Source organism: Pristiophorus japonicus, chromosome 22 (assembly GCF_044704955.1).
Source record: "Pristiophorus japonicus isolate sPriJap1 chromosome 22, sPriJap1.hap1, whole genome shotgun sequence".
NCBI classification, from domain to species: Eukaryota; Metazoa; Chordata; class Chondrichthyes; family Pristiophoridae; genus Pristiophorus; species Pristiophorus japonicus.
This window is the reverse complement of record NC_091998.1, coordinates 21,860,732-21,875,939: the sequence shown is the minus strand read 5'-3', so window position 1 is coordinate 21,875,939 and position 15,208 is coordinate 21,860,732. Positions and strand designations below refer to the sequence as shown.

The 15,208-nt window shown below is 46.8% G+C and overlaps 1 protein-coding gene across 1 annotated transcript in view; it reads right to left on the bottom strand.

Annotated features, from left to right (window-relative positions):
- LOC139234711 (transmembrane protein 273-like) overlaps positions 1–15,208 on the bottom strand; it is an 87,978-nt gene that overhangs the window by 24,518 nt on the left and 48,252 nt on the right. The window contains exon 4 of the mRNA XM_070865386.1: positions 5,415–5,445. Within this exon, the coding sequence (XP_070721487.1) occupies positions 5,415–5,445 (31 nt within the window). The remainder of the gene's footprint in view (positions 1–5,414; positions 5,446–15,208) is intronic.

Here is a 15,208-nt window from a genome sequence, read left to right as displayed (position 1 = left end):
CCACCTTTGTATGCAGGCTGAGGCATTAGTATTTATCCCCTTGTTTTCAGCAAACAGGGATGTGAGGGGCTTGTGATCGGTTTCCAGCTCAAATTTGAGGCCAAACAGGTACTGTTGCATTTTCTTTACCCTGAACACACACGCTAATGCCTCTTTCTCAATCATGCTGTAGGCCCTCTTGGCCTTAGACAAGCTCCTGGAAGCATAGGCGACAGGTTGCAACTTCCCCGCAACATTAGCTTGTTGTAACACACACCCGACTCCGTACAACGATGCATCACATGCTAGCACAAGTCTTTTACACGGTTATACAATACAAGCAGCTTGTTGGAGCATAAAATGTTTCTGGCTTTCTCAAAATCAATCACTTGGTTTTTTCCCCCCACACCCAGTTCTCACCTTTGCGCAATAACACACGTAGGGGCTTTAAAAGGGTGCTTAACCCCGGTACGAAGTTACCAAAATAGTTGGGGAGTCCCAGGAACGACCGCAGCTCCGTGACGTTCTGTGGCCTGGGCGGGTTCCTGATAGCTTCTGTCTTGGCGTCTGTGGGCCGAATGCCGTCCGCCACGATCTTTCTCCCCAAAAACTCTACTTCTGTTGCCATGAAAACGCATTTTGACCTCTTCAGCCGCAGCCCTACACGATCCAGTCGCTGGAGGACCTCCTCCAGGTTTTGTAGGTGCTCGGCGGTGTCCCGACCCGTGACCAATATGTTGTCCTGAAAAACCACCGTGTGTGGTACCGACTTAAGTAGGCTCTCCATGTTTCTCTTGAAGATCGCTGCAGCCTGCCGAATTCCAAACGGGCATCTGTTGTAGATGAACAGTCCCTTGTGCGTGTTGATGCAGGTGAGACACCTCCAGCTCCTGTGTCATTAAGACCGAAGTCAGGTCGAGCTTGGTGAACGTCTTGCCTCCTGCCAGCGTCACAAATAGGTCGTCTGCCTTAGGTAGCGGGTATTGGTCCTGTAGCGAGAAACGATTAATAGTTACTTTATAATCGCCGCAAATCCTGACCGTGCCATCACTTTTGAGTACTGGAACAATTGGGCTGGCCCACTCACTGAATTCCACTGGGAAGATGATGTCCTCGCGTTGCAGCCAGTCCAGCTTAATTTCCATTCTCCCTCTCATCATGTGAGGTACCGCTCGCGCCTTGTGGTGAATGGGTCGTGCCTCTGGGACCAAGTAGACCCGCACCTTCGCCCCGGAAAAGTTTCCAATGCCTGGCTCAGGAAGGGAAGGAAATTTGTTAAGAACCTGGGTACATGAGGCCTCATCGACATGTGATAGCGCTCGGATGTCATCCCAGTTCCAGCGGATTTTGCCCAACCAGCTCCTTCCAAGCAGTGTGGGGCCATCGCCCGGGACAATCCAGAGTGGCAGTTCGTACACCATGTCCTTGTAGGTGACCTTGACCATGGCACTGCCGAGGACAGTGATAAGCTCTTTGGTGTACATTCTCAGTTTTGTGTGGATGGGGCTCAGGGCTGGTCTGAGTGCTTTGTTGCACCACAGTCTCTCAAACATCTTTTTACTCATGTTGGATTGGCTAGCGCCAGTGTCCAGTTCCATGGCTACGGGTAGGCCATTCAATTTTACATTTAGCATTATAGGTGGATATTTCGTCGAAAATGCGTGCACCCCATGTACTTTAGCATCTGCCTCCTCTCTCTGAGGCTCAAATTTGCTTTGATCCACCATGGATCGATCTTGGTTAGGGGTGGTTAGTAGGTTTTGCAGAGCTTGAAGCTTGTTTGCAAGCTCGTTGGAGGTGCCCCATTGTTCCACAGCTCTTGCAAACATACCCTTTGAAGCGGCATGAATAGACTGAATGGAAGCCTCCACAATGCCAACAAGTTGTGAATTGCCTTGCATTCATCCTTTGTTGGGGACTCTGAGTCATCTGGGTCACCTGAGGCCTGCTGGCAGTTGCAGACTCGTGGGTTCTGCCCTGTACATTTCTGCTTGCAAACACAGTTCCAGTTAATTTATGAACATTGCTAGCACTTGTGTGCTGAGAGATTTGTTTGGTGTTATCACTGGTGGACATAAACGCCTGTGCTATCGCAATGGCCTTACTGAGGGTCGGTGTCTCTACAGTCAAAAGTTTTCGTAGGATGGTCTCGTGGCCAATGCCCAGTACAAAAATGTCTCTGAGCATTTGCTCCAGGTAGCCATCAAATTCACGTTGTCCTGTGAGTCGCCTTAGCTCGGCGACGTAGCTCGTCACTTCCTGACCTTCAGATCGCTGGCACATGTAGAACTGATACCTCGCCATCAGCATGCTCTCCCGAACTAGTGTACACAGCTCCTCATATGACTTATCTGTGGGTTTCACTGGAGCCAGAAGATTCTTCATGAAGCTGTTGGTCGGTGCCCCGCAGACTGTGAGGAGGACCGCTCTCCTTTTTGCAGCGCTTCCTTCTCCGTCCAGCTCGTTGGTTACAAAGTACTGGTCTAACCGTTCGACATAGGCTTCCCAGTCCTCACTCTCCGAGAACTTTTCCAGGATGCCCACAGTTTGCTGCATTTTTGCTTTGGATCATTTTCTCGTCGCCAGTTATTGTGTTCCTAACACAGATGAGGCTGCACACAGGGAGGGTAAAGTAACAGTGACCTTAGTCTTTAATAAGACACTCCAGACTGAGGAACAAGCCTTAGGGGCCGGCTTATATAGAGTGCTCCCAAGGGATGCTGACTTCAGGGGATGAGCTCCCTGGTGGCGGAATATGGGAGTGCATGCTTTACAGATACACAACACTTACCAAGTACAGAGTGAGCAGATAGGATGGGAAGGAAAGCTCCAAGGCTCAGGAAATTGCATGTACCCAAACCCTCCACCTTGGAGCCAATCAAACCAGCTTTTCTGATGGAGTGGCTGGTGTCTACGGGTTTCGAAGTTTTACCCTTTCAACTGGTACCAGATGCATGGGTTATATATAGTATAATCTGTTATGTATTAATGCTTGGGGGTCACCAGACACCAGAGGGCGCCACGGTTGGAGGTCATCGGGCTGTATGCATGTGGCATGTGTGCTTGGTCACCGGTATATAAGCTGTGTGTCTTTGTCAAGCTGGCGTCTTGGGCTGGAATAAAGATGGATCAGGTTGCACCTGAGTGAGTTTATAGTAACCAGACTCTTGAGTCATTACATAACCAAACTGTACTCTGGGATTGTAGTGCAGCAATCAATCCTGAACCAATGCCTGAGTACAGCTGTGGCAGTTCGAAGCCCATGTGAGAGAGTGAGAATCTTCTTTTATCTGGACATGCAAAGATCATCTAGCAATATCATTTGAGGGTTTGCATGCGAGAACAGAGGGATTAGTGAGACTGGCTATAGTGCTTGTGATCTCTGGGACCTCGGTCCAAAGATCGGAAGGCAGGGACACAACAGGAATATGTGCAGTGGACTGCCAATTTGGCTGCATCCTCTCCACCTCTCCACCTATCGATAGCTTACCTAGATCTCTCTGCTAGCAGCATCATAGGCAGTCCCTCGAACGAGGTTGACTTGCTTCCACAAGAGTTCACAGATGTTTCAATGAAGGACCCGATGTTCCAGTCCTGAACTCCAATTGAGGGGGTGGAAGATGCCTGTGCGTGGATTTTTTTAACGTGTGGTGACCGTTGTACATCAGCCACCACACGGGCTCGACAGAGCTAGGCCTTTATCCAGTGGCAAGGATTAACCAGGACGACTGGAGACCTGCTCTGCTGCACGGACCTAGTGCGCACACATATCACACAGTGTTGGCTGGCCCCTGCTGCCCCTGGGCCCTCGGATCTTCTGGGCCCCGTACCCTCATTCGCCGCACCCCCACCACGGTGTCCCAGGGCCCGGCGCTCCAGCTGTATTTATAGCCCCGACCTGCGGTGGTGTTCTCACACAGGTCGGAGTGGCCCTCTCTGCTAGCAGCAAGGCTATGTATAGCAGCTGGTCCTTTCCACTTTAACCATGTGGTTAACACAACTGTCGGCCTTCTGATGATTGGTACAGTTTTTGAATGGGATGCATTTCGAACTAGAAACTCACCAAAATGCTTTTACCTACTTTATGTCTGTCCCCACTTCCCTTCCAATCCTCCTACTCGGGAAGAAGATCCAACCTGGCACACCCCACTTAAAACAACATACCCCTCCCTCCGCTACCACTCTTGCTGGTGCTCACTCCCTTTAAATAACGTGTGCCGTCCACTCCTGCCCTCCTGGTCTTGCAACAAATTGCCGGAAAATCAACACCACTTGTCTGTGTGGTGTACAATGCAACTATACTAAACTATATCTATCTATGTCCGAATGTGTAAGATCTTACAGGACCAAAGAAGATCATTTTGATCCATCAGGTCAGCCCCAGAGTTGTGACTCGTTACGATCCGTAAACTTACAATATATTGAGATCAGTCACCAATCTCTGATTTAATTTCTTATCCTTGAAATATCCTCTTTCCCATCACAGCTGATCACACCATTATCCTCCAACACCGCTCCTCCATTGTCCATCTCAGTGAGACTATCTTCCTTTGGTTCCACCCTTCCCTATCTGATTGTAGTAAAGGTACCTCCCATAATGGCTTATCTTCCTACTGCCGTTACCACCAGAATCTCCCAAGGATCTATCCCTGCTCCTCCTAATCCTTATCTATAGGACAGCATCATCTTCAGACACAGGGTCAGCTTCCACATGTACATTGATGATGCCCAGCACTAACTCTCCACCACATCTTTCGGCCGCTCCACTGCGTCTGCACTGGCAGAATAACCGGCATCCAGCCTTGGATGAGCCACAATTTTCTCCAGCTAAATATTGGGAAGACCGAAGCCATCATCTTCAGCGCCCCCCATTTCAAACTCCGTTCCCTCACCACCGATTTCATCCCCTTCCATGACTGGTCGCAACCTTGGCGTCCTATTGACCTCGAACTGAGTTTCCGACTCCATATCCCTTGCCCCGTTAACTCTCCATTCTTCTTACTCTGTCCTCTAATGGACCCTCTCATCCTTTTGTCACAACATTAGGGTCATGCCTTCAGCCACCTTGGCCTCGAGCTCTGAAATTCCCTCCCTGAACCCCACCATTTCCCCATCTCCCTCTCCTCCTTTAGGACTCTCCTTAAAGCCCATCTCTTTGATCTCGTTTTGGTTATACCTCCTAATAGCTCATTGTTTGGCTCAGCATTTTTTTGTTGCCCTTACGATTGTGAAGCACCTTGGGATGTTTGATCTATGTTAAAGGATCTATGTACAAATTGTTGCTGTAATACAGGTAGTACTCAAACTACATATGCAACTTGGATGTTGTGGTGAACACTTCACATCGATCAGCCAAATCTATTCCACTGAACAACCTAGTTTGCCTTGATGTTGAAAAGACCATAGCTCTGTCTGAGCAAACTTCCATTTCTTACCTTAATGTCTGGCTTTGTCTGGATGGAGGATCTGAAACAGAGACAGTGACATTGTACCACAAGAGAAAGTCAGTGCTGGCTTCTTATTTGGAGCTAATTATCTTATGATCAGCCCTGACCAAAAATTATACTGCACTTACATGATACATACACATTAAACTCACCAAAAATAGTTAGCGCTTGTTCATTCCAGTGTTAGTAAATTTTTAACAGCGTGACAACTCTTAATTACTACCAAACAACCTCTCTGGCACTGAAAACTAACTTTTAAAAGTGTGAAGATTCATTCCTTTAGATTTTAATTATTGTTAGAGATTTTAAAAATTAAATAAACTTTTGTTTTACTTTATGTCTGTAAGATTACGAAAGGGTTTACACAGGATAGATGGAGAGCATATGTTTCCATTTGCGGGCGAAACCTGACCAAGGGGCCATAAATATAAGATAGTCACTAATAAATCCAGTAGGGAGTTCAGGAGAAACCTCTTTACTCAGAGAGTGGTGAGAATATGTAACTTGCTGCCATAGGGAGTGGTTGAGGCGAATAGTATCGATGCATTTAAGGGGAGGCGAAATAGGCACGTGAGGGAGAAAGGTATCAAAGTATATGGTTATGGGGTGAGATGACACAGGGTAGGAGGAGGCTCGTGAATAGCATAAACACCGGCATGGACCTGTTGGGCCGAACTGTAAATACTTATTCCATAATACTTATAACACAACATAGAACTAGACAGAAAATAGATTTGAAAACATCAATTTGTTTTGGTCACGATAAGAGGAACAAAGTATTGCAGTATGTTCCATTTTTTTGAATTTTTCCCCTCTGATTTTCTCTCTTCCTCACGTGAAGATGTTGAGTTGTGCTGGGGACTGATCCACAGTGACCAGAAACCCCTCCATTACTCACCCATGTGGCCATCTTCATGTACGAATAGGCAATAAGTATTAGCGGGCTATCTCGGCAGGAAAGCACCACTACCAGATCCGATTCTGTACTTACCCAACAGGAGAGTTTCCAGCAGAGGTCAGGAGTGGGAACTCAAGTTGATTTTCTGCTCCCTAGCCCAAAGACTCTGGCCTGGAAATTGGATGGCGCCCAAACCGCGGACCGCAATGCAGCCGCCTAATGAAGCCAGTGGCAGGACCGTGGCAAATTGGCCCGCCGGTCCTCACTTGTGTAGTGCCAGTGTACTGCGGGCACCAGTCGTGGCCCCAGAGACAGCTTGCTGGATGTGGAGGTGAGCTGATTCACCCATTGGGCCTTCTGTGTCTCAGGTCAGTCTGAGTGGGAGGAGGCAATTGGGAGGGTGGGGGAGCAGGGAATGGGTGGGGAGCGGCGGGGAAGAGGTGGCCGGCAGCAGCCCGCAGTTTAAATGCAGAATTGGGAAAAGCAATATTTTTTTACACGTTCCTTTTCAGTGGAGGCCTCCAGCAGTCCCTATAAGGAACTGGTTGGGCCGCAGGTAGAGCATGGAATCCTGATCGCAGGAGGCCCAAAAGCCTTCTCAGGACAAACCAATCTCCAGTTTGGTTCTAAAACAGACGTTAAGCCCCTTATTTGCATATCCAAAAGGCCCAACTCCTCTTTTTAGGCAAACGCCAAGGAGGCCTGTCCCAAACCAATATGGAGTCGGACTTGTTTTCAATGTTGTTCAGGTGTGGGAGGTTGGTCCTCTGAAGTGGTCCTATTTGCATCTGTTTTCCAGCTAGAAAATGGGCGCAAGGAGGTCCAAATACTACTGTCACTGGTACACTACCCATCGGGCACATAGTCCCAGTATCAAGCATTCTCAGTCAACTATTACACAGCCAGCTACAGAGTAGGGGTTGCGGGAGTGCAATGGTTATGTTACTGGACCAACAATCCGGAGGCTACCATCCAGTTTCCCCAGGGACAGTACATTTTGAGTACTGCCACTCTCATCTTGCTATCTCGTATCCCAGCTACATTTGAGTGTCAAAGTCCTTCCAGTCGCGAATGTGAGCAATTTTATTTCTTACATTAGTGACTGAAGGAAAATATAACCAATTTGAACCCGCAGTGGCACTAAGTATATTTAAATAATGCTAATAAATATTATTCATCCAGCTGCACATAAATCAGTACCATGCCTGGCTATGAATCTTTATTGGAGTATATAATAAACCAATCCATAAGCAAAAATACATGTAACATGCTGGTGAGCAATTGCAGTGACTTCACATTTTTAAAAGGGGTGCCTGTCCCTTTGATTTGGGGGAGGCTAGTTTTTGCCTCCTAATTTTGTCCTCTAAAAATATAGATAAAAATACTTTTTTAATGCCAGACGTTAACTTGTTTGTAATGTTTTATGCTTGGGTACTTCAATTAACCTCTTGTACCTCTGGTCAGGAAAGGGGAAATCTGTGAAGGTTCTTGATCCTGACTTGCTACCTAGCAATTCCTGCTGGATAGTGGTTATGTTACTGGGCCAGTAATCCAGAGGCCTGGACTAATGATCCGGAGACGTGAGTTCAAATCCCACCACGGCAGCTGGGGAATTTAAATTCAGCAAATTAAATAAATCTGGATTAAAAAAGCTCATGTCAGTAATGGTGACTGTGAAACTACTGGATTGATGTAAAAACCCATCTGGTTCATTAATGTCCTTTAGGGAAGGAAATCTGCCGTCCTTACCCGGTCTGGCCTCTATGGGACTCCAGACCCACAGCAATGTGGTTGACTCTTAACTTCCTTCTGAAATGGCCCAGCTCAGTTGTCTCAGGAGCAATTAGGGATGAGCAATAAATGTTGGCCTTGCCAGCGACGCCCACATCTCATGAACAATTAACAAAAAAATACACTTGGATGTCAGGTGAAGACGAGAGAAGGCGAGCTGTGACATCTGCCATGGTCAAATAGCTGTTGACACTCACTGTCTGTAGCTTCACATGAATAAAAGCCACTTGGGTGAGGTACTGTGGAACTGTACCCAGCAAAGAGCCAATGTGGGTAGAATTTTCTCAGGGGTTGTCCCCATCTCCTGCTGTAACGGGAGAGGCACCAGAGAAACAGCAATTGACGCCCTTTCTCTGGGGTCTCCGCTGATCTTCTACTGACGTTACGATGGGGATTGTACCCCGACGTCTGCAAAGTGTTGAAATGCTGAAAGGATTTGATGAGGGAGATACAGAGAAACTGTTTCCTCTGGTGGGGGAAATCAAGAAACAGAGGACACCATTTTAAAATGGACGCCGTCTGCTGCCAACCAAACGAAGCGTGCAGTTCGTCCTGGGAGCAGGCTCGTTAAATTTTTTTTTTAAGCTGGGAAGAGAGCAGTCACGTTAGAAAAAGCCAGGAAGGGAGTGTGCTCATTTTTTTTAAAAAGCAGAAACATCATTGCTTCTGGTCGTTGGCAGCAGCCACTCCATTTTAAAATTAGAGCTAGGCCAATTAGGAAGAGAATCTGTAACTCTGAATCTGGAACTCTCTCCCCCAATAGGCTGTGGAGGATGGGGGTCAATGGGAGCTTTCCCGACTGAGATCGATAGATTTTTATTCGGTAAGCGTATCGAGGGATCTGTAGCCAAATTGGGAAAAGGAGTTGAGGTGCTGAAAAGTCATGGCCTAATTAAATTGTGGAGCAGGCTTGAGGGGGGTGAATGGCCTACTCATGTTGTTGTAATGTTCCTAGGAGAAGAGGAGGCGAGGGGAAAATACTGCTGGAAGAAAGGGAAAGATGGGGAATTTTAGAGGAGTTTTATTTTACGATTCCCTCCTGCAAGGAACCAGACCCGAGCTGGGAAATTATCAGCCTTGCCGGTCTCTGCCAGTTCTGCTCTCTAACTAACCTGCAGGAGATGAACATAAGAACATAAGAACATAAGAAATAGGAGCAGGAGTAGGCCATTTGGCCCCTCGAGCCTGCTCTGCCATTTAATAAGATCATGGCTGATCTGATCATGGACTCAGCTCCACTTCCCTGCTCGCTCCCCATAACCCTTTATTCCCTTGCTGCCAAAAATCTGTCTATCTCCGCCTTAAATACATTCAATGACCCAGCCTCCACAGCTTCCTAGGGCAGAGAATTCCACAGATTTACAGCCCTCTGAGAGAAGAAATTCCTCCTCATCTCTGTTTTAAATGGGCGACCCCTTATTCTGAGACTATGCCCCCTAGTTTTAATTTCCCTATGAATGGAAATATCCTCTCTGCATCCACCTTGTCGGTGCAGAGATGCAGTGGGCAACTTGAGTGGGACCTTCCTCTAACACTCTTTGTGCAGGGAGCCACCCAGCCTTCTCTTTGAACCTCCCACTTTGTAACGATTGAGATCAGGAACTAACCACGTGAGGGACAGTCGTTCTAAAGAGGAGCTTTTCAACTCCATGGTGCAACATGATGGAGCACAGACATATTACACAGACTTAACACGAGCTGATATAATTATGTATAATTCATTTATTGTCATTGTTGAAAAAGCAGTCGGTTCATAAAATGCACAGCGGCTGAACTTAAGATTGAAAGCTGACATTTATGGGGAAGAAATGATGTCCTGCCCTTTGATGTGACCCGGGTGCACATATTGCAGAATTGTGCACCCTCAGCCTGCAATTTTCCACCTGAGGAAGTTTGTAGGCTGTGAGTGCACAGTTTTACAATAATAACAACAACAACAAACTTGTATTTATATAGCACCTTCAACGTAGTGAAACATGCCAAGGTGCTTCACAGGAGTATTATGCGATGAAAATTTGACACCGAGCCGCATAAGTAGAAATTAACACAGGTGACCAAAAGCTTGGTCAAAAAGGCAGGTTTTAAGGAGGGTCTTGAAGGAGGAAAGAGACGTAGAGAGGCGGAGAGATTTAGGGAGGGGGTTCCAGAGCTTGGGGCCGAGGCAACAGAATGCAACCAACACCTGAAGCAGGGTGTTGGGAATTTTACCCACACGTTCTAGCAGAGTTAAAACCTAAATTCGAGTTGGTGCCGATTTTTAGGTTGGCTCACAGACTGAAAGGTCCAAACAGATTACTATCTATCAAATAACTTAATTCAAAAGTATACCTCAGCCTTTGTGTCTCAGTGTAAAACATTAAGAGATGACAAAATAATGGGACTAAAGGCAGACAAGTCCCCTGGACCTGATGCCTTACATCCTAAGGTCTTAAGAGAAGTGGCTGCAGAGTTAGTGGATGCATTGGTTGTAATCTACCAAATTTCCCTGGATTCTGAGCCGGTCCCAGCAGATTGCAAAACCACAAAAGTAACGCCCCTATTTAAAAAAGCAGGCAGACAAAAACCAGGAAACTATAGACCAGTTAGCCTAACATCTGTCATTGAGAAAATGCTGGATTCCATTATTAAGGAAGCAGTAGCGGGACATTTGGAAAAGCATGATTCAATCAAGCAAAGTCAGCATGGTTTTATGAAAGGGAAATTATGTTTGACAGATTTTCTGGAATTTTTTGAGGATGTAACAAGCAGGGTGGATAAGGGGGAACCAGTAGATGTGGTGTATTTCGATTTCCAGAAGGCATTCGATAAGGTGCCACGCAAGAGATTCATCACCATCATAGGCAGTCCATCGGAATCGAGGAAGACTTGCTTCCACTCTTAGCATGAGTTCTTAGGTGGCTGAACAGTCCAATACGAGAACCACAGTCTTCGTCACAGGTGGGACAGACAGTGGTTGAGGGAAGGGGTGGGTGGGACTGGTTTGCCACACGCTCTTTCCGCTGCCTGCACTTGATTGCTGCATGCTCGTGACGACGAGACTCGAGGAGCTCAGCGCCCTCCCGGATGCACTTCCTCCACTTAGGGCGGTCTTTGGCCAGGGACTCCCAGGTATCAGTGGGGATGTTGCACTTTATCAGGGAGGCTTTGAGGGTGTCTTTGTAACACTTCCTCTGCCCACCTGTTGGCCTGGACGAGGACGCTAACGTTGGTGCGTCTGTCCTCCCAGGGGATTTGTAAGATCTTGCGGAGACAACGTTGGTGGTATTTCTCCAGCGACTTGAGGTGTCTACTGTACATGGTCCACGTCTCTGAGCCGTACAGGAGGGTGGGTATCACTACAGCCCTGTACACCATGAGCTTGGTGGCAGTCTTGAGGACCTGGTCTTCAAACACTCTTTTCCTCAGGCAGCCGAAGGCTGCACTGGCGCACTGGAGACGGTGTTGGATCTCGTCGTCAATGCCTGCTTTTGTTGATAGGAGGCCCCCGAGATAAGGGAAGTGGTCCACGTTGTCCAGGGCCGCATCGTGGATCTTGATGACTGGGGGGCAGTGCTGTGGTGGAGGACCTTTGTCTTACTGATGTTTAATGTAAGGCCCATGCTTTCGTACGCCTCAGTAAATACGTCGACTATGTCCTGGAGTTCAGCCTCTGTGTGTGCACAGAGGCAGTCATCGTCCGCATACCATAGTTCGACAACAGAGGTTCAGGTGGTCTTGGAGCTGGCCTGGAGACGGCGAAGGTTGAACAGGTTCCCACTGGTTCTATAGTTTAGTTCCACTCCAGCAAGGAGCTTGTCGACTGTGAGGTGGAGCATGGCAGCAAGGAAGATTGAGAAGAGGGTTGGAGCGATGACGCAGCCCTGCTTGATGCCGGTCCGGACGTGGATTGGGTCTGTGATAGATCCGTTGGTAAGGATCATGGCCTGCACATCATCGTGAAGCAGGCAGAGGATGGTGACGTACTTTTGGGGGAATCTGAAACGGAGAAGGACGCTCCATTGACCCTCGCAGCGGCCTTTGTAAGGTCAAAGAAGGCCATGTATAAGGGCTGGTGCTGTTTCCTGCATTTTTCCTGCAGCTGTCGCGCTGCAAAAATCATGTCCGTTGTGGCCCAGAGGGGACAAAATCCGCACTGCAACTCCGGGAGGTTATGGGAGGTTAACAAGAGGTTACTGCACAAGATAAAAGCTCACGGGGTTGGGGGTAATATATTATTATGGATAGAAGATTGGCTCACTAACAGAAAACTAAGAGTCGGGATAAATGGGTCATTTTCCGGATGGCAAACAGTGGGGTGCCGCAGGGATCGGTGCTGGGTCCTCAACTATTTACAATCTATATTAATGACTTGGATGAAGGAATGACTGTAATGTAGCCAAGTTTGCTGATGATACAAAGATGGGTGGGAAAGCAAATTGTGAGGCGGACACAACAAATCTGCAAAGGTATATAGACAGGCTAAGTGAGTGGGCAAAAATTTGGTAGATGGAGTATAATGTGGGAAAATGTGAGGTTATCCACTTTGGCAGAAATAATAGAAAAGCAAATTATAATTTAAATGGAGAAAAATTGCAAAGTGCTGCAGTACAGAGAGACCTGGGGGTCCCTGTGCATGAAACACAAGAGGTTAGTATGCAAGTACAGCAAGTAATCAGGAAGGCAAATGGAATGTTGGCCTTTATTGCAAGGTGGATTGAGTATAAAAGCAGAGAAGTGCTGCTACAACTGTACAGGGTATTGGTGAGGCCACACCTAGAATACTGCATACAGTTTTGGTCTCCGTATTTACTTGCATTGGAGGCTATTCAGAGAAGGTTCGCTCGGTTGATTCCGGAGATGGGGGAGTTGACTTATGGGGATAGGTTGAGTACATTGGGCCTATACACATTGGAGTTCAGAAGAATGAGAGGGGAACTTATTGAAACTTATAAGATAATGAGGGGGCTCGACAGGGTGGATGCAGAGAGGATATTTCCACTCACAGGGAAAACTAAAACTAGGGGACATAGTCTTAGAATAAGGGGCCGCCCATTTAAAACTGAGATGAGGAAAAATTTCTTCTCTCAGAGGGTTGTAAATCTATGGAATTTTCTGCCACAGAGAGCTGTGGAGGCTGGATCATTGAATATATTTAAGGCGGAGATAGAGAGATTTTTGAGCAACAAGGGAGTAAAGGGTTATGGGGAGCGGACAGGGAAGTGGAGCTGAGTCCATGATCAGATCAGCCTATAACTTATTGAATGGCAGAGCAGGCTCGAGGGGTCAAATGGCCTACTCCTGCTCCTATTTCTTATGTTCTTATGTTCTGATGACATATGTTCTTCATATAAGAGTGGGACATTTCCCTGAGGAAGGTATATATAATTTACATAAGCTGACACTTAAATATATATTTGTGATGGCTTGAATGTTTGAATTTTGCTACTTTAACTTGCATGGGCATTATTTGAGACAAATTTCTGTGTGTGACTGGCAGTTAGGACAGTCAGTCAGAGAAAGGATTCGATGCCAGTCAAGCAACTTCAATGATACCACAAACCACAAGAATGAACCTTGAATGATTGAGGAACGTCAGCAGGAAGCTGAGGTTTGGTAGCTGCTAGGTAATTAACTCCCAGCTATTCATGATTCATGGAATTAGAGGTAATTAGAGCTCAGTCACCTTGTGATTGTTGCTGGTTGCGGTGGGATATTGTACTTTGCTGGGACAGATTGATGTCTTGGAGTTTTGCTGTCTCACCATTGAGAAGGGGTGAGAGAAGCATTCAGAACTTGCTTTTCCAAGTTCAGCATTTTCAGCAAATTAAACAAGTAAATGGAAACATACAAACATAGAAAACAGGTGCAGGAGTAGGCCATTCGGCCCTTCAAGCCTGCACCGCCATTCAATAAGATCATGGCTGATCATTCACCTCAGTACCCCATTCCTGCTTTCTCTCCATACCCCTTGATCCCTTTAGCCGTAAGGGCCATATCTAACTCCCTCTTGAATATATCCAATGAACTGGCATCAACAACTCTCTGCGGTAGAGAATTCCACAGGTTCACAACTCTTTGAGTGAAGAAGTTTCTCCTCATCTCGATCCTAAATGGCTTACCCCTTATCCTTAGACTGTGACCCCTGGTTCTAGACTTCCCCATTATCGGGAACATTCTTCTTGCATCTAACCTGTTCAGTCCTGTCAGAATTTTATATGTTTCTATGAGATCCCCTCTCCTTCTTCTAAATTTCAGTGAATACAGGCCCAGTCAATCCAGTCTCTCCTCATATGTCACTCCTGCCATATCAGGAATCAGTCTGGTGAACCTTCGCTGCATTCCCTCAACAGCAAGAATGTCCTTCCTCAGATTAGGAGACCAAAACTGAACACAATATTCCAAATGAGGTCTCACCTAGGCCCAGTACAACTACAGTAAGACCTCCCTGCTCCTATACTCAAATCCCGTAGCTATGAAAGCCAACATACCATTTGCCTTCTTCACCGCCTGCTGTACTTGCATGCCAACTTTCAATGACTGATATACCATGATACCCAGGTCTCGCTGCACCTCCTCTTCTCCTAATCTGTCGCCATTCAGACAATATTCTGCCTTCCTGTTTTTGCCACCAAAGTGGATAACCTCACATTTATGCACATTATACTGCATCTGCCATGCATTTGCCCACTCAGCTAACCTGTCCAAGTCACTCTGCAGCCTCTTAGCATCCTACTCACAACTCACACCACCACCCAGCTTAGTGTCATCTGCAAACTTGGAGATATTACACTCAATTCCTTCATCTAAATTATTGATTTATATTATAAATAGCAGGGGTCCCAGCACTGAGCCCTGCGGCACCCCACTAGTCACTGCCCGCCATTCTGAAAAAGACCCGTTTATTCCGACTCTCTGCTTCCTGTCTGCCAACCAGTTCTCTATCCACGTCAATACATTACCCCCAATACGATGTGCTTTCATTTTGCACACCAATCTCTTGTCTGGGACCTTGTCAAATTCCTTTTTAAAGTTGAAATAATCGCATCCACTGGTTCTCCCTTATCCACTCTATTAGTCGCATCCTCAAAAAATTCGAGAAGATTTGTCAAGATTG